Here is a 24578-nt window from a genome sequence, read left to right as displayed (position 1 = left end):
TACGGCAACAGCTGCATGATAAACCAGAGGGATTTGAGTTTGTCCTATTATTTCACCATGGCAACTATAAACCTTGGCTGATCACAGCAGGAGGGAAGAGAAAACAAAGAATTATAATTATGCCTGCCTGTGAATTGAAATTTGTTCTTAATGACTTATCCCTGTGAATAAAAAATGGTATGAAAATCCCTTCCTGTTCAAAACACTTTTTAAACCGCAGATCTGACAAGTTTGGAATGATGTATAATAGATGATTATAGCACTGATTTACTGTTTTGTTTTCAGAGAAAATCTTTCTTTGTGAACACTAATTGGATGGTTTGTGTTGTGTGATTACTGAAAGGATTTAAAACTGCAGCTGTGAAAACTTCAGAGAAATATATTCATCCCTTCAGTTTTAGCTCTTTATTTCTTGTAAACAAAACTAAATTTATATCCAAAGTAAAAAAAAAAAAAAAAAAAAAAGTCTTCACTTCAGCGCTCATCAACAGCAGTTTTCATAAAATACTTTAAATAAAAGTAATAAAAATCAACACCATACCAGGCGCTTCCTTTATGTGTTACTGTTTATAATGCTTTAAAGATAATATCTATTCATAAAATCTTGTGCTGTTCTTTTTCGGAGGCCAGAATTGGCAGTCTTGAACTAACTGGGAATTTAGTGTCTCACATCAGCAGGGTGGCAACATGCTGACTCAGATCATCTGGCGGCCTGTCTAACCATTACACAATTCTCCTGGGCTAAGTCACTGACTGGGAAGATAATAGCATACGAACTGGTGGGGAGATGGTCACTGGTGTGCTGGCAGGACTGCGCCTGCCTCCCCGTTAATCTGTCGCCCTTTATCCGCCTGGCGGAATATGATAGGTGAGGGAGCGCAGGCCAAATGGACACGCAGCCGGCCGCAGACCTGTCCAATCTAAACACCTGCTGCTCAGCACTCTGACCTCTGTGAGGAAGTGTGCGTGTGCATGCAAGTAGGCAGCAAGCAGCCTGTGTGTAGAGAGGTGGAACAGCAGGGTGGTGGGCTGGACAGCTGTGAGAATGTGTACGTCTGTGTGTGCAGGTGGGCGCGGGTCATTCCTGGACCATAACACGGTGATTAAATGATGAAAGAGCATGTCCAATTTCATTAAAACCCCCAACTCCTACTTCCTCATTGAACTGCAAACACATGAGCACACACGAGGGGTTAAATGACCTACCTAATTTAATTGCTACACACATGTAATCTGATTGTGTAAAGTAAAACCTTGCTACTTAATCATACTCGCACCTTGTCCTACCTTTGCACACGGTTTCCTCTAATGGTAGTTCACCTGTGAACCTCCCCTTTGGCCCTTTCTTTACTCTGACCACTTAACCCTCTCATCTCTCTCACACTTGATCCAGTATTCTATCCAACACCAATCATTTCACCCTTAAGATCAAATTCATTTTGAACAACATCTATAAAAGCAAAATAAGCTTGCTTGTTCATGAACAAGAAAATCTGGATTCCTGTGAAACTGTAGAGTGAATAAATGATGGAAATTACAATATTTACATCATTTGAATAGATGTGGTGGAAGAGCACAGCTGGTACTATTAGAGCAGGGTGTGAGTATAACTGTGACACACAGGAGAAGTGGCAAAGAACCTGTATGTAAAAAAAAGGACAGCAAAGATCACTCTTTTAGATAACAGTTTAGATATTCCAGTGCTTGCAGCAAGATGGAGCATATCTTTTAAAACTTTGTTGTGAAAAGTCTTCTTCCGTTGGGGTAGCAGCTTCAGAACCTTAAACAAACATAAGATACTTTTGTTCTGGGGTCTGCTGATGAGGCACTCAAGAGGACTGTGCAAAGCAGGATGCTTAATAAAATAAAGAACACAATGGACAATCTTGAGCATTCTCTTCTCAGGACTGTAACTGAACAACAGAGCGTGCAGAGGATTCTATCAACCGTTGAAATACAGACTGCTACAGGAGATCATTCCTGCCTACAGCAATCAACATCTATAATGGACCTCTGGGGAGTCTTGGATGGCTTCAGTAGAAAACATTTCATTTCCCTTTGGGACATATAAAATAGCCTTTGAAACAAAGCTGACTCAAATTGTTATAAGTAATTATCCATCTTTAACCTCGTGGAAAATCTCGGCTGGTTTTTGTATTACGGTACGATGAGATGCAAGTAGGATTTTCCCAATTCTGAGACATGCAGTCCAAATTCCAGCCAATGTTTTGTGACCCCCCTTCCTCACCTTCAAGTTAAAAATGTGGGAAAGCAAAGTGGCTTCAAATAACAAAAAGGTCTTTGAATGATGTGAAGACCTATGCAATTCATTTCCAGGAAATGTTATTTTGGTTAATATTTTAAACAGTAATAAAGTTATAAGAAAAAAGAAGCAGAAGGCACAGCCAGCATGTTCTAAAAAGAGCTAAATGTGTTGATATTTGAATAGTTGCAGTAAATGCAAACACGCGTACAGACGATGTTGAAAGAGCGAGAGAATCACTACAGTGTGAAGGCTTTATAGCATTCCTACAACTAGAACTCCTTGTGTCCTGTGGGTACAGGCGTATTCTTCAGGAGAACACATTCAGTGACATGCTGGTTCATAGTCTTTCACAAAGCTGTTACTTTTTTAAGTAAAAGTGTAATTTAAGAGTACAAGAGGGCTTTGAGAATAAAACATCAAACAACATCTCCTTTCAACCAACACATATGCCTGGAAATGCACACTTGGATGACTCCAGCGTGTGCACTCCAACAACACCTATGAACCGAGTAACACTTGTAACTTAGGTTTATAGCCTGCAGAAGGAGGTGCAAAGCAGGAGGAGGAAAGGGGAGGGGAGGGAAGTAGAAGGGAGGAAAAAAATTATTACCGTCCCATGCCCCCTCTGCTAATAAAAAACATAACTTCAAACATGTTTCTGATGATGGTTAAAGCAGGAGGAAATTGATTTATTTGAAGATGTTTTAAAGTGAATTTTTCACAGGTTGACTGCAGGTCTTTGAAGCCTTGCAACTGCAGTGCGTGTGTGTGTCATGTGTGCATGAAATGTGTATGTCTTTAGGGGTGACCTTAATGTTAGTACAGTAAAAAGGAAGAAAAAAAAAAGTATTGCTGTTATCAGCTGCCAAATTCTCTCATGAACACCGTAGGGTGTGTTGGTGTGCATTTGTGAGGAGTATGTCCGATATTATAGCTAACCTACTTTGGTGAATATAAGCTAAGCCTCCAACACCTGCTGTGAGTGCTACATGTGACAGCCAAAGCAAAGCCTCGGATATAATTTGCTATGTGTGAAAATGAGAAAGAGTTGGTTAAATTCCACAACCAAGAGACAAAAACTGTAACTCAAATGTGTTTAGTTCATTTTACTGTACAATGTGAGCAGCAATAGCTGTGTGTACAGTAGTAGTATTTTTTTTTGTGATTCATCTAATGTCAATGTCAACAGACTCACACATAAAAATAAAGAGCATCACACAAAAATGGCTATATTTTTTTTTTAATCCATTTTCTTTCCTGGCTCACTTCAGCATTATGGTTTCTGTGCGTTGATGAATGCTAGCCGCTTGAACCTCATCAATGCAAGTGTATTTATACTAGCTTTTGCTAATTTAAACAGGAACAGTTCAGAGGAATGTAGTTTACACTAAAGCCTCAAGTGGGGGGAATAAAACAGTGTGTTTCTATGCTGTCAATTCAAACCAGGAGAAAAAGATGACAAGAATGGATAAAGTGATTTCTCATCAATTATTGCTGTTGGAAAGAAACTGTGTACCTTGTATTACTTTGAAAAAAAAAAACAAAACAAAAAAAAAACATCTTGTCTCTAAATGTAAATTCATACTGTTTGATCCATTAGGCCAGAGGTTCCCAAACTGTGGGGCGCGCCCCCTAGGGGGGGCGCCGCGTCATTGCAGGGGGGTCGCGGGAAGGCGTCTGGATGAAAAAAAAAAAAAAACATGAACACTGTATGCGCTGGGTTTTTACCTTAGAATGGCCAACTCTCTGTTATTCCTATGTCAATTTGATACAGTAGAGGCTTCCACACTTCCCATATTTGTGTCCTCTGTCACTTTTATCAGCAGTTAAAACTGTTTAATCCGTTGTTAACATGTTGTAACCTGTTTTTCCGAGCCGCCTTTAAACGCAACATGAGTGCTACGCCGCTCGCGCTGGGTTTACACCTGTGAAGGAGACCTGCTGCTGCTGTGCGGAGCTACGTAGGTTTGTGTTAGAATCACGGCAGCAAACCAGCAAACCAGCAAAACGCAAAGAACTTTTCACAGTTTTTCCCTCCAAACTAACCGACTGAGTTGAGTAAAGCTGCTGGATGCAGGTAATGTTAGCTAAAAGATGACTAGCTAGTATCAATACAGAACCTTAAGCTTAACAAGTACCTTGTAGGCTACCGATGTTGGTGTCTTTTTTCAGCTACGTACATTCATTTTGCCCCCAAAAAAGTCGATGCCCTCCTCCCCTCCCTCATCACACGCGTCGTTTCAACCAGACAGCCACTTGTAATCCATAGGGGGGGGCGCAGAAAATGTTTGGAAACCACTGGGGGGGCGCAGAAGAAAAAGTTTGGGAACCACTGCATTAGGCTATTAGAAAGTCTTGAAGGCTTTTTGAGACTACAAAAGTAAAGTTGATCTCCACAATTATTTGCTTCCTTACCTGTTCGTAGAACTTGTTGTGGGAAACGTAGTACTGGGCATCAAAAGACTCCTCTGTCACCAGCACAAATTGCCTCTCTCCTACCTACAAATACACAAAGACAAAAAATATATTTTATTTTATTACCAAAAACAGTCTAGAGCCATGACTACCTGAAGGTGAAGGGGTGAATATTAACTTAACAGCCCATTCTAGCAATTTTAAGAATGGGCTTTTTTATTTCTAGCATTTTACCCATCTGCACATCCATTTGATTATGTTCAGGCTCATGTAGAGTTGGCGGTACCTTTCTCAGTAAGCATGAGGAGGGATGCAACCTGCATAAGTAAACCAAAATCATTTTATTCTTATATTTATTTAATTCAAATAAATAATTCTGTGCTCAAGATCAAATTGGTTTCAGTAAAAGTGGTTTGACAAAAGCATTTTTGTTTGACACATTCACAAGGTAACTAAACCATGTAAAACAGATCTATGTTTCTGAATGTCCGATTACAAACTACAGCTGTACCAAGGTGTTAACAGTTGTGTCCCACAGGCAATGCATAAAGCTGTGAATTGTCCTCAGGTTTATTTGACAGAAGCAGACTTCTTCAGTCATGCCTCTATTAACAAAGATTGCAAAGGCAATAAAAGCTTTGCTCTTACATGTTTCTTTTTTCAAGTTTTATGTTGCTGAGGTTCACCTTTTAATTACAATTTCAAGGTTTCTAAGCCACTTCATTTTAGTGCTTTGCAGAGATGACAGTAAGAACTATTCAACACAAGTCCTTGCAAAAAAATAAAGAAAGAAAGAAGCTGAATTAAAGAAGTCTATAAAAGGTTACAATTCAAACGTGTACAGAATACAGACTATTCAGAAAATCAGAAAATCAAATACTACAAGGCCTCTCGATCTAGCTATTTAATATTGGAAATAATAATAAAAAGCACATTTTCTGTTAAAGAATGTTGTTGACTCTAAGGAATGAGGAAGAGATGAAGATGAAAAGAGCTCCACTGAAAGAACTGCAAACTCTAATAAACCAACTAAGTGTTGAGTTAAGTAAAGGTTTCTTTTCAAAATTATTAATCCACATAAAAAAAGTAAAATGTAAATGTAATACTTCTGATCTTTATCCAAACTCCATTGTCACGCTGAATGCTAATGAATTCAAAAGAAAGTGTTTATTCATAATGTTCAACCTTGCTTTATCTACATCAAAACACTGTAAAGACAAAGAAATGGGATATGAAATGTTTAAAGTTGCTGCAGGTTAAAATGTGTTATTTACATATTTGTTAAGACTATCACTGTGTCTCGTCACCGTGATACCAATAATCTGTGAAAATATCAAGCTCCTCTGTCTTATTTCTGCATTTCTACTGCAACCTACGTAAGTACACTGTTTGGCCAGCAACAACCTGTCAGAGTCAGGAGGAGGGTCTTAGCATTGTCAAACCCGTTCATGTATGTGCTGCTCAGACCCTCCCCCTGGCTCTTTGTTACACTGCAGCTCCTTCCCCACAACAGAGCCTGCAATGAATGATGGCAAAAGTCGTTTTTCCATCATTAACACAGCTGTAATGCAAATGCAATGGAGTAGGATTACAGGGAGGAGGCAGAGGAGCTGAATTGTTTCACGGATTAGCTTTCTCATGTTAAGCTGTCACGACATAGTGAAAGTTTTAAAGGGGCAATATTATATGTTTTACTGCCACAAAGTGCCATTTTATAGCTCAGTCAAGTATCTGTGTTAGCTTCAGTTGCCATAGAAATGCTATACATATTAAATATGACTTAAAAGAAATTTAATGTCATAATTTACCACATTGAAATAGGGCCTCTCTCTCTTTAAAAATTCCTGCTCCATCATAAGTCGTCATAATGTGGCTCCTCTATTAACACTTGAACGTTTTTAACCAGCATTCTACTGAGAAATAGCTTCTATAAGGAGCTCAGCAGATGTGCAGTTCCACCAGGTGTTTGCTAATTGCTGCTGGCTAGTCTGAAGGGTCTGAGGCGTAAGCTTGGAGGCTTGGAAACTACAGCTCCAAGGAGGAGCAAGGCTGTGCTCGGTCCACACAAGTGCTTTGCATAGCTAATTTAAAGGAAATTAAAGGAATTAATGCAGGAAAAGAATCAAGGGAACACTCCAGGTACGTTTTTGATGAGGAAATAACATAACATGATGTAAAGTTCAAAAAAGTTGATTTTACACAGTACTGTCCCTTTAAGAAATATGTACCAAAATAAATTTTTAAAAGTTACATACTGCAACTTTCATTTTAAATATGAACGAAAATAGCTAATGTCGCTTAACTCCATACAATCTTCCACTGTGTTAGATAAAACGCAGTGAAAAATATACTGCAAGTATATCTCTACACTCAAACTGTTGCTTACATCTGCTTCTAATGTCTTATCTAAAGATTGTTGGATTTGCTCAAGTGAAGAATTGATTCCCTTTTCAAAAGCTTTGTAAGAAATGTCTAGTTATTTGCTTTCCTACCCTCACCACAGCAGAGAAGCTGCAGGGAAAGAGCGGTGCATAATAGCAAACTCTTATTCTTTTTGTATATGTAAATCGAAAATATGTTAAAAAGAAATTATTGAAATGTGAAAACAGAATCAAAGAGGTATTGTTTTTTAAAAGAGCAAACTAAGAGCCAAACTGGAAGGAAAAAAATGATTTAGTAGAGCGCAATTGTGATAAAAAGACATTTAGCATTACATAATGCCTATTAACATTTACTTTAAAAATGTAAATACACACAGTATAATATACATTGTCGAGAGGCACATTATTAATATCCAAGTACCAGATACATGTAAATGTTCTTCTCATGTCAAAGGCACCACAAAAGCTAAGTTTAAACCCAATCCAGCAATTTAGAAAATACTGCTGCAGTGCAAAACCACCTGGGTTATAAATATCTAAAGCTCACACTTGAAAATGTTGGGAACAGAGTGTCCTGTAGGCTTAGCAGGAAGTATTTGCATTTAAAATCTGCCAGTGATGAACCCCGTACTCTAAAACTGTGCTGACTGATCATTTCCTTGGCAATATGTCAAAGCCTTAGAAGTCACGGTTCTGACATATAGCCCAGGGTTTTTCCATTTTTGCAGACACCCATAATCCTTGCTCTTTTCTTCTCTCTTTCCAGATTTATCCTTTTGCCTCCATGTGACGATTTTTTCTGGGTGTTTCCTCTGTTGTTCAAACTTCTTTCATCTTTTAAAAGTTTCTCCTAGGAGGGTTCCTCCCTTCTCATTTCTTTAATGATTTATAGAACAGCAGCAATGGCACATGTTTTCTAATGTCACAATAGTCTTTGGATTAAAGATGGTCAACACTCACCAACATGCAAATCATGTCTGTGCTGGTAACAATCATTGACATTTCCTGTTATTTGTGGGAGGTTTTAGTAACTCCACAATAAGTTTCAGCCTTACTGTGGGACAGAAAATGTCATCAACAGTAAGAGACAGTGCAAGAGAGGGTTGTTGGATTTGTTTGTGCAGATAGAGTGCTGTACATACCATAGCATCCTCTACAATAATTTTAAACTAAAGCACCACTTTGAACAGACATCTTCCTGAACCAAGTCAGAAATGAACCTGAATAAAAAAAATATTAAAAATGTTATTTTTCAATTTTAATTTGGTGTGATATGACCAATTTTCTCTAGTTCGAAGTTTGCTTTGTGCTCTTCTCCTTTTCTTATCACTGAATGCAATCTTGTGTCTTCTTTTTGGCAGCCTGATAAATTGCATGCAACTAAACTATAGACAAAAACTCTCAACTCCCAGCAAATTGACTATACATAACTTGGAGATGTGCGACCTATGACATACGACGCCCACAGATACTGATCTCTGTGACATGACACCATGTTCATTGGTATGGATATGATTTACCGTTTGTTTCACTGACTGGGTGAGCTCATTCTGCTTACACTCCGACACATTTTAAAGTTTAGAATGAATTTCCATAAATAATTACACAAAAGTCCCCTTTTAACCAGGGGTGAAAGTAGTTTTAAATTCTCGGTGGTTCTACGACAAAAGAGTATATATATGTATACATCTCGGCGCTTGTACGTTGGGGTTTACCCTGGTGAACGAGAGGGTAGGGTAGCCACCTTACAGGTGGGGGGGACGGGTTCTGACTGTTTGTGCTTACGGGGCGAACAACAGTTCAGATTACCCACCCTTCTTGCAGTCCTTAGAGGGGGTACTGGAGAGTGCCCCTCCTAGGGACTCCCTTGTTCTACTGGGGGGCTTCAATGCTCATGTGGGTAATGACTCAGTTCAACTGACCATTTTTCTTGTTATAGTTTTAGTACGATGTGCTGAGCATTAATAACTGTGACTTTTAAAAGTTTTTTCATGAATTGCTTACAAGCTTTATACATGATTAGAAATGCATTGGAGGAAGAAGAGCTAAGCATGACTGATGTGCAGATCCTCTGGAATTAGTAATATCTAATCCTCACCACAGTGAGCGGTGAGAAACAGTGAGCTGGGATTGAAGAATATCCTTGATTATGTTGATTGAATTGCAACTCAGAAGGCAATTATACATTAAAGCCCTCTGAACAATCAACAACACATTGTGGAATGTAGAGAATTAGACTTGAATACTACAAGGAGTTCCACCCAAAAACAAAAACTAATTGAATAAAATTGACTAAACAGTTTGTATCAGAAGATTGCTCTTGATTTTGATGGATTGTCCAGACTGTGATTAAGTTGTTCATTGATGGCATTCCATACAAGTTGTAAAAGCTTCAAAATGATTTACAACAATCAATACATTCAAAATCTACATTTTAAACAGAAGTGATGTTTTATGAGCATGCACGAAAAGCTCTGCAATTCACCAAATCCCTAATAGATTTTGTATTTATGGTATTTAACAAATCATAATATTTGAAAGGCCATTCATTAAACATTATGATTACAGGGGAATAAAAAACAACAGTTTGAAAAACAGGGGTGAGGAATCTAATATTGTAATAGCAAACAGGAGTGGAAATAAGCATCTCCTGGTAGCCAAAAGCAGATATGAAGTAGCATGAAAATTTGATCAAACAAACCATAGGGACATATTTGCAGCCAAAACTTGGAAAATGCATTTAAGTTTTACAACAAACTTGCTGGGGGCAGCAATGCCCCTGAGCTGCCAAGTTGTCTGCTTGATATGACATCATGGAAGTGGAGCTCATCTCTAATTAAGATCATCAGCAGTAAGAGCCCTACAGCCACATGCTGCTGTAACACTGGACAGCACAAATGGTGACATTCAAAGTGTTTTGCTGATGAAGCAGTAGAACAACTGTCTATGTGTTTTGGTACATAAATAAATAAAACTTGTCTCGTCAAAATATAGACAAGGTGGAACTATCGCTAGCTTGCCTTTTCTGTAAACTATTCTTTCACCAAAGTTCCTGACAGAGAAAGATGTGTGGCTCTGTTTCAAAAGATTCAAAATGTGTCAACATATTTAACATTATGAGTGAAATAGATTAAAATTACAACTATACATACTAATGAAATGTGCAAATTTGAAGCTCAATGTACTTGTTTATCGACTGCTACTTTTTCAAATCACTAAATTCCTAGTCAACAACTGATGAATTTGTTTTAGGCTTACAAAATCAATACATTACTATCCATATCAAACTGGATTAATTTTTCTATTGAATAGTTGAATTTTTATTAATTAACCACATGCTTACAGAAACATTTCATCTGAAATAATTCATTTTAGATTGAAAATGATGGAATTCAGTAAAAGAAAAGAAATTTGGCATAAATATATTTTACGTCATTGGACATCTTTCTTGTAATTCAGACAAATATCATGTGAACATGTTAGAAACAAATGTGGCTTTAAGAGCTTTTTTTTAATTACACTATATTTAAACCTATGTAAACTATATTTGGTCAGAAATTCACTTCCGTAACATTTTTATGCAACAATTCTTGGAGACTTTGAATTGTCAGATTAAAACATGAATATCAGTTGATCAAATATGAAGTTCTTGACTTACATTTCTATATGCTCAGGACTGCATTTTCAGTGTCCATTTTTCGTTTTCCCCCTTTGGTGCCCAAGTCTATAATTCTTTTTCACTAAAGTGGATTATGTCATCATTTGCTCTTCCACGAACACCATCAGACTCCAAATGATTTACATGAATGCATAATATTTATTGGTTTTTGTTTCCGTTGCTGTTTGTCTTTCCTTGCAGCGATGCGTATTTGGTTGTATGCATTTAGCTTTCTATTTACTCCATCTGTTGAAGCAAGTCACAGCATACCAAACATGACATCAAAGTCTTTGTGCACTAAGGCACTTATTTACTTCACCATTGAGAGAATAACATCCCATGATACACAGCAGAGCCATTGCATATTTGTGGGATCATGAGTTTAATTGATAATTAATCCTCATCATAACAGGAATAATGAGAGAAATGCAGCTTTGAATTCTAATCAGCTGTTTGTTTACCAAAAGCCTTTTTTCCCCCTTGTTTTGTAGACATTTTTATAACTGGACAGGGTTACATTGCCAGAGTGAAAAGCTAAACAATGTCTTGTTTTACTGTGAAAGAACTCAAAAGTAGTAGGAGTAAAGCTGTGTTTTTGCTTGTTTTTTATTTTTTTAAAATGAGCTTGTTTTTTTCATTGAAGAAAACAACTGTCTCAGTACAGAAAGACATTAAAATGCATTTAAGTAAGATAAAATACTACAGTAAAGACATTCTGTGTTAGAGCTTATCTCATTATCCTTCCAAAGAAAGTAAGTAAGCTGTCACTTTCAAGGCTTTGAGACAAAAATGATCTGGTCTTTAAAATATTTATACTCTAAGCTGAAGCGTACGGAACCTTAAACCACACATCCCTTCAGGTCAATTTCAATTTTCTGTTTAACAAAAAACATGAAATGAAATTTACTGTTTTGGAAAAACTGAAAGAAAAACTCCAAATAACCCAGATGTCAACATTCAGAATACCAGAGGTTTTATGGTTTTTACCACCACTATATCATGAAACAGGCAAGTATCAGAGTAATTGACAATAAGAAAAAATTCCATCCATGAATGGATCTTTAGATTATAATCACTTAAAATCAAGCTGGATGGAAAAGGTCTTACATAAAAAGGGAAGAAAAAAAAAAGCTTTAAGTGTCTTAAGGTGCATTCCACATGCAATAATTTCAATCATTATGCAATAACACTCAACAGCTATTTATGCCCATGTTTTCCAATTACAACTATGTTTTTGAATTATTGTCCTATGAATCCACCATACTGCTATTTTGTATGCTTCCCTGCTTGAACACAGCTGATTCAAATAAATGAGTCATCTCAGTGTTTTCTTAAATTCAAGGTGCATATGTTCATAAACCACCTATGTAGAGATGAAAAATGTAAACACTGGAAATACATTTTTATTCTTCCCTTCTAAACAGCCCCACCTGCTTTGACTTATGTTCATACGTTTGGTCTTGCTGTAAAAGCAAGAGAATGGTGTCTCCTCCCTCCGCCGACATGGAACTAATGTTGACTTACAATGTTATATGCTTGTAAAGAAAAGTTAATGCTAAAAAGATGCTGAGTGTGTAGTGGCTATTTGACCTTTTAACATTTTGCATATGTAGTTTAGATTTTTTTTTCTTAGGAAAAGGAGCCCCAAAAAAAAAAACGTTGTTTAATGTATGTACTTTGGTTGTTTTTCTGTAAGTAAGTTATGAAGAGGCAGCTTCCTGCTATTTGGTATTTAGGACCAATATTTTCAATTTGTACATTTGGCTTGTTTTACAACGGTTTAAGAGGCAAAAATTGAAAGTCATATCATAATTTGCTCATTATCCTATCTAGTTATGTGCAAATGAATGTTAACAGATCACTTAGAATAGATTTCTAGCTGAAACATTAATCTATGAGAACTGGGTGTGTGGTTAACCAGTCCTTGCAGTTGTTTCCAGTTTCTCAACGGTGAATTCAATAATCACTAAAAAAAAAACAAAAAAACATTGACATGTAGAGGTATGTGGGAACAAAAGTTTGTTTAAAGGTTTCACGAGCATGTGACTTGACAAATCGCTAAATTGACCGAGAGACCATCAGAATACATCTAACAAATCTCACAAATGCTTTGGAAAGGATGGAAGAAACAATATTTCATAAACATTTATGATTATACAAGGATATAGAGTGTAATTTATGCTTTATTGACAAACTAAATAGGAGATGGGATTAAGAATAAGGCCGGACAATGAACCGGGATTTGGGCTTTCTATGCACAGATCTCATTTATTCAGCTTTGTAGATTATCATGACATGCAATCACTGATGAACTCCTACATAAACAAGGCAGAGATTTTTTTTCTTTTTTTTTGTTCCCTGGAAAACAATCGCTGTGGGGAGTGGTTTAACAGGGCTAAAGAAATATTCTCTGATCTTTCGGAGGTTCCCTTTGAATAAGCTTCTTGAAAGATGAATGAAAAAAAAAATCTCCCCTGTTGGTTTGGGTGTTTTGTTTTAGCCTCAAAGTAAAATTCAAAGACACTGAAACTTTTCAGAGTTGGCCACAAAAACTAGCGGATTACGGAGAGCTTTGGTTTTGTGTTTGCGGGGGCAAATGTAAAATCAATCGAGATCAAAGTTCTACAAATTAGCTACTTTAAAAGGAGCCTCAACACTAAGTGAAACAGGCATGGAGGAAGCAACGCTAAAAAGTAGAAACAAGGACACAAAAAACTATAATTTGCATTAAAAAAGAATAATGAAGCGAATTAAAGACAATTTTATCAAACTGTACAAATACCAGAAAAGCATTCAAGCTGTTAGAACCTTGCATGTGGTAAAATATTTTACAATGCTCTGCAGTCTGCACAGTTGTGTCTTTTACAAACCCAGTTATCAACAGCAGCTGGAGGTGCTTTTCAGACCAATAAACTACATCCATCTGGGTTTTACAATGCAGTCATGTAGCTTTCTCTCTGAGACTTCCCAACCTTAACAGGGGTGCGTTCAAGCACGCAAGGAAATACACAGGTGGATGATGAAACCTAAACATCTGAACATTGAGTAAAGGAGAGTAGGTGGCTCTGGTATTCTCTGAGGAACATGTCCTTTTTGAGTGACAGGATGGTGCAAAACAAGATTTTGCTTAGGGATTTTTTTTTTTTTTATCTAGTGATGAAATTCACTTACATAAACAATTCACTTACTCAGGATGACGTTTCTCCTTCAAATTGTTATCACTGGTAGATCACTTATTAAACACGTCACTATTTGCATGCACCGCTAAACGGAGTAAATTTTCCAGTCTAAAAGAAATGTCTCTCAGAGTAAATTAGGCGAAAGAAACTAATCTAGACCCATCAGTAACCCTGTCCTAATTTTGATTAAAGAAAAATTGCAATAGCTGAACAATCATGAAGCCTATTCGGTCTTAGGTACTTACAATGTTGATTACACAGTGGTAAAATGGAAGAGTACAAAGCAAGGGAAATACTGTAATCATTGGCTTGAGGGTTTGAGGAAGGAACTACACTCTGAGAACAGATTAAACATATTAGTGGTAACACTAAGTAAACAGTGGTGACTCTTTTAGCTTCAGTCCAAGTTGGAGCAAAACAGTTCTGCCAGATGAAATTCATGTGTTTTGACATGAAGAAAGTGGAAAAAAAATAGTTGACTTGTGTTTGAAGTAGTCAACAACAAAGAGAAAAATATGCTTGGTGAAGAGAAACTACAAAAGACTGATTAATGATCAAGAAATGTTTTAGAAAATGTAATTAATAAAGTTAGTACTCGGCATGATGGTAAAGGAATAAAGTCAACTGTTGCACTTGGACAAAGCAGACTCAGTGCATGGCATGTTTGCTTATCTTTTTTAAAGGAAGTTGACAATTTAAATGGCTTTTTAAGGAAAACAACTTTTCCACTAAAATGATGCTTGGTATAAATTGAATAACGATGTAACATTTTTTTTTCATGCAGATTACTCTAAACCTATTTCAAGTTGTGATGTTATAACCTGATGCTTCCTCATGCATATTTATTATTTATCCCCAACTGAAAAAGGGGATTTGGTGTTTTGTCATGTTTAGCCATGCTTTGAATTTTAATTAATAGTGTCCACGCCTTTTAAATGCTAGGATTCACATTGAATGTTGGTGTATTTCAGTTGTTTTGATTTGCCAGGGTCAAGAGAAAAAAATAAATATTGCTAGTTTTCCACTTCATGGCATCTGAAGGTACTCCTTGAATACAAATAATCTTATAATCCTATTGCTATAACCGTAAAATATCTAAATTTTTAGGAAATTGGCAACAAAAAGGAGCAGTGAAATACAGTTGAACTGTGACTCTTTAATTACATGCCTGATGAATATAACAATTTTGTGAGAATGACTTGGAGTATTCGGAACAGAAAAGTTCAATTATGGTAGCAGTAAGGAATAACTAAATAAAATAGCTGTAATTTACCATCACGCTTGCTTTGTTGCATCTGTACTTTGAACTATGTTAGAATATATTTCAGAATGATTAATGCACACTCAGAAAACATGGTAAAAATGATAGAAATATACTTGAAGTGCAAGAATAATGAATAATCAAACCCCAAAGGCAGAATGTGTGCTTGTTTGTGTGCCTCACTCCTCTAATGTGCTCCACAGCTTCACTGGAGGTTTTTTTAATCATACACACAACTATCCCAATAAACGCCATATGTTTTCACCTCATGCGCACAGAAACCTTTGAAACGGCTACATTTAAAAACTGGTGAGTGGCTGATTCTGAGAAAGTAAGACAGGCACATAAAATCAATGTGCAGCAACTTAAAGACATTAAAACATTAAACATAAACCTTTCCATCTCACATGAAGGCAAATCCATCCTTCAGCATTGACCTCAAAAGAACCCAGAAAAGTTACTCAGTGGGAGATTCCACAATTGAAAAATTATATCTTTTCCATCCTCAAAACAAACAAAGCTATGCTATTAGTTTTCATGAATACTGAGGTCATGAAGCTGTCATACAAGGTCTTGAAAGTTTCAGAGGGAGAGTGAGACAGCAATAAAGAATGTAAGCAAAAGAAGGTCAGTATGTGACGCTCTAAAACAACAATTTTAGATATCAGTTGTTATAATTTGCTCAGAAACATTCTCACGGTACCTTTAAATACAACAAAAAGATCTCATGAATACAGAAAATGCATTTCAGGCTCTTCTTTCTTTAAGACAAACATATTGTAATATTTTTGACTGGACTGTGGGAAAAGGTCATATAACAGTGAAGAAAGGTCATACAATAAAACAAAGCAATGTTGTAGTTTCATTTGAAGGCTGGTGCTCGCTGAAATGTTTAAAGCTCGACTGTCAGACCTTTCAGACAGTGATTTTGTACGTTTGAGAATGATTTCAGGGCAGTGTTGACTCATGTTTCTGGGCACTACAAATATGAGTCCAGCCAAACATCTTTCTTCTCCAACACAATTTCCAACTACAAATAACAAAACATGAGTGCAGACTAACTTGACTTGGACTGAATGGAGATTTGTGCAATTTCCAACTAAAGACAAAATCCAGATGTTTGGTGTTTTTATGACCAGCACTACCTCCCAGGACCAGTCGGGCATGGGCTAGTTTCTGATATAAGGTAAATTCATAGTAATTTTAGTCTGTCAGTGTGAACCTCTGAATTTAGATTACTGGAAAATATTCCCTAATATCATGAAATCTTATTGTGGAATTAAAGGAAAATAATTGGATGGATATATTGGTGCTTGGAGAAGTCAACACCTCTGAGTTTAGACTAAAACCTAAAGAACAGTGTGAGAAGAAGATGTGGTGGGAGTGAAACATGTTTAATGAGCGATAACATGCCCAATACAAGTGTTTAGTAAAGCTCCAAATGTGCTACACTGTAAAATTGTTCTCACCCTTTGCTGCATTGATTAACAAAAGTTAGAGAAAAGAGCAAAAACATTAACATAGCACCAGATTTTGAGTTATATAAAGTGCCTTGCAACATTATTCATACATCTTTGACTTTTTTATATTTTTGCACATAGACACAATCTTCCATGTATTTAAATGTGACTATGTAATGAACCAGCAAAATGTAGTCCATAATTTAAGTTGAAGGAAAAGCATTTCTTTATTTAAAAAAGAACTAATTCTAAAAAGAATGATTCACATTTCTATTCTGAACAATTTAATGTTATATATATATATATATATATATATATATATATATATATATATATATATACCACTACATAACCTACATATCAGGTTACAACTAATCACAATTGATAGCGAAATGGATGGAGCTAAACCTGGCAGAAAACTTGCATGAGGCTACAAAAGACTGGGAGATGGGGTGAAGGTTCGCCATCCTGCGGGGTAATGACCCTGAAAGAACAGCCAGAGCTAGAATGGACTTAGATTAAAGCATATTTATGTGCCTAGAGAAACACTCAAAGTCCCAACAGTCTCCATCCAACTGGATATTTTTCAAGGAAGAATGAGCAAAATTTCACTTTCTACTAAAGCAACTCCTTTAGCATAACATTATTTTCCACATTTTTATCTTTTGTAAAAAAAAATTACAATCATGCATCATTTTCCTTTTGTTTTACAATCATCTGCTACTTTGAACATGACAAACGTAAAAAAAGTTTAGAGGGTAATTCTTTCTCAAGCCACTTTAGTTGGGTTTTTTTTTAATCCTTTCTGGTTTTACTGAAAAAAACTGATGGTATATATAAGTATGTATCACTTTTAAATGTATATCTGCAAAGCACATATAAATTATACAACATAAGAAAGAAAAAGTCAAGTGTTTCACAATTCTTTGTTTTTTTTTGCCATCTTAGAAGAAAAAGCAGTCAAGTCTGTCACCAATGCGACAAATTTAGTTCGTCAGACAAGAGACAGATAGATGTCCCTCACACACACACATGAAAACACACAGGCCCTGTGACAGTAGCCCAAAGGCTGGTGGGTGTCTGAGATGCTAGAATAAATCACATCACAACTGAGACAGAGCAGAAAACACAGAATGAAAGCCTCCAAAACATCACTTACTGAAATACATGGCACAACACATGCAAAAATCCCCCAAACTACTGAAAAACAGAAGAAGTATGTGATGAACTAAGACGGAGAGCAGGCCTTTGAGCAAAGATTAGAAAGTGTCAAGAAAAACAAGGAACAGAGTTTAAGACATGTGGGTGTTTGGTAAATGATGAGTTTGGGTTGTAAAATCTTCTGCAATATTCTACAAATTGATGTAACAAACAAATAAGATAGATATCAACACAAGGACCAAACTACAAAGGCAACAACTCCACCAACAAAAAGGTAAGTGTGTGTTAACTTTAAAGGAAAATGTTCAGAGCAGGACTACTTATAAATGATGCAAGTCATCTCTTTGGACCCGACTACCATTTTCCCTAAAATTCTTATTTAAAACATGTATCCATACAATCTTTTAAGAGTAAAACAAAATCCTATTAAAATTAGAAACAAAAAATAATTTAAAAAAAGGATAACATGCTTTATCTATTTTTATTGTCTCTGCTAAAGTAACAGTTTTACACCAGCACAGTGTCTGAAAGATTCAATTCTTTATTTATTCCTCAACAGTAGGGCTTCTCCAACAGAGCAAATGTGCAATCCTTTGTGTGGGCGTCTGTGTCCAAGATGGGTGGGGAGGGGGAGAATAAGCCCTTGGCGTTGCAGCATCTATGTGTCTGAAATCGTGTGTCCGACTGCACCATGAATTGGAGCTCAGCTGTGATTGTCAGGCTGATTGTCCGTTATGTCCCTGTGGGCCTGGAGGCCTTGTTGTGTGTAATTTATGTGGATATGTGTATAAAGTCAGAGATGGAGGAAGAAACACGGGACGATGGAGAGGAAGAGAAAATGCATGGGTGAGGCACACATCTATTCATCGACGTTATTGTATAATTGCAGCTGATAGTAGGGTGTTGGCAAAAGCAGAGTGATTGTGATTATCACTACAAGGCACACCTAAAGATAAGTCACATCAGTGGTGCATAGAAAGGCCCATCTGACACACCAGTCCTATAGCTGTTTAAAGACCAGCCTTACAGTATGGAGAGTAGAGTCAGAGAGATGTGATAAAAAGAAAAACATGATCTCTAGGGAACGAGGCAAGGATATTTCTAATGTCTATCCAGGTTAAAAGTTGGGTCATGACCCTTGATGAATGCCATCATTTTTCATCTCCTTGCTTCTTTGTCTCTTACATTTTTTGTTCAAATGTGAACAGAGGATAAAAGGTTGATTTTCAGGTGATAGATTTGGGAAAGTTTTGTTCTAAGAAGACTGTTTTTAATAAGCCCCTTTGCATCAAACATAAAATGTGTCGTTGGATACTGAATTTTCTTTAGGTACTCAAGCTAACCAGTGTACAAAGAGGTCATTTAAATATCATTATGTCAAAAAGAACCCTGAATATTTAACCTTGACTCATTAAAAAATAACTTGATAAGTACCGAAGAATGGGACTCAACAACTACTGCAGCCTTTTCATAAGTCATTCATTTACATTGTAACATGGCATTATGAGTGTTCTTCAAAAAATGAAAAAAAAAAAGGAAAAAAATCAGCTATCAATGGAGACATTATGTTCTATTTTATTTGAAATGTTTGAATGTGGTTTTGTGATTTAGTTTTGTAGTTGGTTCAATAGATAAATTTTAACACTTTACTAAAGCACTGGAGATGTTTTCACCTCATTATTGTCAAAGCTGGACTTTAACAGCTTTATAAAAATTTTATTAATTTCAAATTATTAATTTATTTAAAGTCAGTGTAAATTTTTATTTTTGTAGACAGATTTCCACATTGGAGTTCCATTACATTACTGGAGGACACATAAGGCAAGTTCAGTTTCTGTCAAGGAAAATCACAACGGTCTTCCTCTGTGTGTAAAGAAACTGACAGGGGGCTGAAGTTGTAGTGTTTGCTTATGTACACTGAACACTGTGATCCGAGACATCTGCTAACAATTCCTTGTCAGAGTATATTTTTGTGTGACCATGTAGTTTTATAGATCTGTTATACATGGGGTATACTGTGCTGCGTTACAATAATGGATTGTCAAGTATTGTTTTTCTTTTCACAGCTCATTCAGGAAGCAAAGGACAAGAATACGGTTTCTATTATTCCTTTGCCAATTTATCATTGGTGAGTATTAACATTTAAAGGAAAATTGGCAGCCAAGACTAAAGTGTTTGTCTGCAACACTTTTGTTGGCTGCATGCCAAATTGTTATTTGTTTTAAATCTTTTTCTTTGACAGTATTGTGGTGCTACAAAGTCCTTCATGACAGAAAGGTTTATTAGATGGAAACACATTTGAAATGAGTTGTTTTTAAAGGGGAATATTATTCCTTTTACCTTTACACAATGTTATATTCCTACTTCATCAAAAACACACATGGGATATTGCTTTGATTCTTTTATGCTTGTTTGAGAAATTCTTGAATCTCCCATGCCCGCTATTCAGTGTGTCCACCTATTTCCACAAAGCTGTCTGGCCATCAGTGACTAAGTGAAAGTGTACTTGGGTAATGTAGAAGAACAACGATCCAAAGACTTCTGAATGGCACGTAAAGAAAATTAAGGATACTTTGTGTCATAGGATCTATAACTGAGTGAGTTCCTGTGGCATGACTTTAAACTGTTTATGCTAAAAAAAAAAAATGAATAAATAAAAAAAAACTGAAATTAATTTTTTTTTTCTAAAGACTGACAACATTTTCTCAAATGCCATTCTTCAGTTATCACAGAATGGCATTTGTTGCCACTGAGGGTGAAACACCCAGTTACATGTAGGTGCAATTTATTTTAAAGGTAAGGATAGCTTTGTAGCTAGTTTATAGAAACAATTAGAATAATTAAAATGTTCAGCTATCTACAGTAACAGACGAACTGCCAGAAATATGTTTGGTCTGTTCATGTGTTGCTCTGTAAATACAGTGATTGACCTGTTTAAATGACAGAGGCCAAAAAGAACTGCTTCAATGTGTGAGTGAATACATATGCAAATGTTTTATGACCACAATATAAAAAAATAAAATAAAAAAAATGACAAGTCATTTACTTGCGTCATTTAAACAAGTGAATGACTTGTTTAAATGACAGAGGCCAAAAAGAACTGCTTCAATGTGTGAGTGAATATGCAAATGTTTTATGACCAGAATATCAAAAATAAAAAAAATAAAAAGTAAAAAACATCTCTAGTTACTATCTGTTTGTTTTCCAGCAGATGTCAGGCCCCTGGATGACATATGGTAGAGAGGGAGGCCAATGGAAAAAAAAAACAAAAAACAAACAAAACAAAAAAACTGGGCTGTCTGTCTTTGTGGGAACTTGATGTTCTTGTTTGTGACATCGTTATTTAGTATTTGAAAATTAAACCTCATAGTTACTGTCCATTGAAAAACACACACTGCAACAGCTAAGCATGAGCCTGATTTGTAAAATAGGTTTTATAAATCTTAAACAACAGTCCAAGCAAGTGATTGTTCTCAAAAAAACACACCACAAAGATCTTTGTTGTCCAAGTTATTGTGAATCTGAATTGGGCATTCTCCTCAACATATACATTCAAATCTGTCCGTATACGCTATGTTTATTGCTTACAGGGATTTTAACATATTGTCATACATTTCAATTAGCTTCACATGCCTTAAGAGCGTATAGTGACCGACTGAATATATACATGTTTTTGCCCATACTGCTACACATCACAAAAGGCATCTTGGCCTGCGGTGCACTTGATACATAAATAATCCTGCACATGCAGTACCGTTGCTGTTATGTCAACTTTAAAAGCCACCTTGCTAATGGGCATGCACAGTCATTCTCTAATGTCAATGTTTCCCAATGAACAGGTCAAATGCAAGAGAAAGGCTCCAGCAACATTAGAATATAAACAAGCCTGCGTCCTCCATAAGTCCTCAGCATGTTCTTCGTCTCATCCATAATTATCAGCAAAGGTTGTTTTTTTTTCCAGGTTTAGTGCATTAAATAGATAAACGTACCCAGCAAAGACTAAAACCATTCTACATGCATTACTATGCAAAGTGTTTCTCATCAAATGTCAAATAATACTGTACACTTTTCAACCTGACTTAAGACTTAGGACTTTTGTAAGGCCTGAAAGCTTTAATAATGACATGAAAACACATCCACAATAGACTACCTTAAGAATAATGCCATGATAGTTTATTCAACTTCAGTCTAGGGCAAAATATCCAGAGATTATTTTTATTCCATTAGTGAGCTGGTGCTCTCTGGTTTTATACAACTAAATAATGTGTTGTGTGCTCATATGTATTGGATCCGTTTGCCTTTTAACTGGCCCTGAGATGTTCGTAGTGAGGCGGTGTGATATAAATGCATCTAACTGAATAAAGAGAAATGAAAAGCAATAATTTCAATAAAATAGAAAAAGCACAATAATCTGCAAGGGAAAAAGGTAATTCAGATAACCTGTTTCTATTCATCTGGTGATAAAGTCAGAAATAGCAAACAAAGAAGGACATTTTGAATACTAACTCGAGTTCTCATACAAATGTCAGGAATGCAAAAAGGAATCACTAAGAAAACTTACTTTTCCTTCAGTATAGTGCTTCTCATGAGAAATTAAATCTAATGCTCATGTCCAAACCCAGTTGTAGCTTGAGGTACTGTTGTCACTACATGTGTTATTCAGATGAAAAAAAAAAATACTCTCCAAACAATGTAATTACAATATGGCCTTGGAGTTACTTTTACAGGCACTGCCTTCGAGAGAAGCAGTCAGAAAGCACTAAGTGCTCACAAGCATGAAGACAGACAGGCTTTCCCGTTAGAGCCATAACAGAGATACCGTACACGTAAACAATGACTACTTCTCTCTCCGTCTCTCTCCCACACAAACGCACCTATAAAAAAAACTTAAGCCGAGATAGTTTGGAAAAACAGAAATTTCACATACACACAAACAGAGGCACATAAATCTCCAGATAACCACACACAAAGAGCTGTGTAAGGACACTTTAACTTAATTTGTTTATGCCGTTGTTCCTGGAAAGGACTGTGCTCAGGGCACCACATTGCTTCTGCATGAGAGGAGATGACTGGAAGTGCTCTGCCTGTCCTTTAATTTATTTTTTTCTTGTCGTTTCATACTTCTTCTGTTTTCCTGGTCTTGTTCATAGCCGTCCACAAACGAATGTGACCGGTTTTGAATTTTTCACCTCATTTTAAACAAAAAGGCTATGAATAAGGGGAGGATTGTTCTTCTCCCTGGCCAGATGATTGAAGATTCGATCCTCAACACTTACATGTGTGAAAGTGTTACTGGGCAAAACTATGTGTTGGTTACGAGAGTAAAAAAAAAAAAAAAAAGTTATCGCGTTACAACTGCAGACAGGGGGTCCTACTGGAATATTACATTTTATGTTTAATTCAGTTTATTTATATAACTGTTTACAGATAATTCAATCTAATCATATATCCATTCCAGTTAACCCAAGTCATAAAAAAAATCCATGCATCTGTTTCTTTCCACCTTATTATGCACTATTAAATAACATTGACGTTTGTGGCTGTTCAGTTGCAAAATGTGAAAACTAGGGGATGTTTCTGCACGAGACAAGACGATATGTTTGCACTTTTAAATTGATAGATGTTAGAGTTGATCAGTCGTGTCTCTTCTCATTTCTTCTGCAGGAATAAACCACACTAAATTGAATTTTAAATAGTCAAACCAAGTTCATAAGATGTGATCAATACATTAAGTTCATACAATATTAAGAGGCAGCATATAAAAGGACTTTAAAAGAGGGAAAGGTTTTGACAGGATTTAAAAGCACAATAACAAAGTACACACAGGTGGCCATTAAGCACTTGATCTTCTCTGGTTTCTTTCAACAGAAGCGTCATATCATCAAGTTAGCTGACAAGCCCTCAGGGTGTTGCTCCCTGCCTTCAAAGAAGGGCCTTTTCAAAGTTACTATCAGAAAAACTCTCCAAGACAGATGGTTGAGCTCAGCCAACATAAAGAAAAAAGACAAATAAATCCAAGTCAGCTTAATTAAAAATGCATGGATCAGCTACTTTTTTATCTGAAATCAATAAAAAGTATACTAAACTATGCAGATTTGATAAAGAAAGCTAAAATAAAATAAACAGTGACTGGAATTTTGGCTTAAATGAACAGGAAAATGATTCTCTAGATTAAGATAAATTTTGACATTTCCATGCTGCTGGTATCAACTTTCAAACTTAGTCTGTCTTCTGTAATTTGCTTTTACTGACCTGGATCCAATTAACCATCGTTATGCGTTTAACAGAATAGACTGTCCAGCACAAATCATTTCCCCAATGCATATTTTGATTGCCACATAACTCCACTGAAAATAAAACTGTAACCACAACATTTCAGATGCATACTCAAACATCATAAAGACAGTTTCTATTATTATTTTGCCTCTACGAAACCATTAAACAAGTAGGTGTGGCCAAAGGAACTGAGCCATGAGGTAAATGTCTGATCATCACCTACACCCATTCACCTTTTCTGTTTACTTTTTTCCCACAAACATAAAAAAAAAGAAAGAAAACTGTCTGCTCAACTAAAGACAGAAAATCCCAAATGATTTTGGTTGTTTAATGAGCTTAGAGTCCATTTTTTCACTGGCAGAACTTCAAACGACCAAACCTCCCTTCAACAAGTCTGGCTCTCATACATCAGCACACAGAGAGACGAACAGCTTTCAGGTGCAGAGAAAGTATGAGATGCTGTGCAAAGTGGAGAAACAATGACATGAGGTAACATGGGAAACTTTTTGGTTATTAGAAGT

The 24578-nt window shown here is 36.2% G+C and overlaps 1 protein-coding gene across 2 annotated transcripts in view; it reads right to left on the bottom strand.

Annotated features, from left to right (window-relative positions):
* Window positions 1-24578, bottom strand: part of cdkal1 (CDK5 regulatory subunit associated protein 1-like 1) — a 185491-nt gene that overhangs the window by 16067 nt on the left and 144846 nt on the right. For both annotated transcript variants that reach the window (XM_014994740.2, XM_014994739.2), the window contains exon 13: window positions 4682-4765. In XM_014994740.2, coding sequence (XP_014850226.2) covers window positions 4682-4765 — 84 coding nt within the window. The remainder of the gene's footprint in view (window positions 1-4681; window positions 4766-24578) is intronic.

Source organism: Poecilia mexicana, unplaced genomic scaffold (genome assembly GCF_051168715.1).
Source record: "Poecilia mexicana isolate PSO_F unplaced genomic scaffold, ASM5116871v1 scaffold_16, whole genome shotgun sequence".
Taxonomy (NCBI): domain Eukaryota; kingdom Metazoa; phylum Chordata; class Actinopteri; order Cyprinodontiformes; family Poeciliidae; genus Poecilia; species Poecilia mexicana.
The sequence above is the reverse complement of the archived record's forward strand: the minus strand, read 5'-3'. Positions and strand labels throughout refer to the sequence as shown.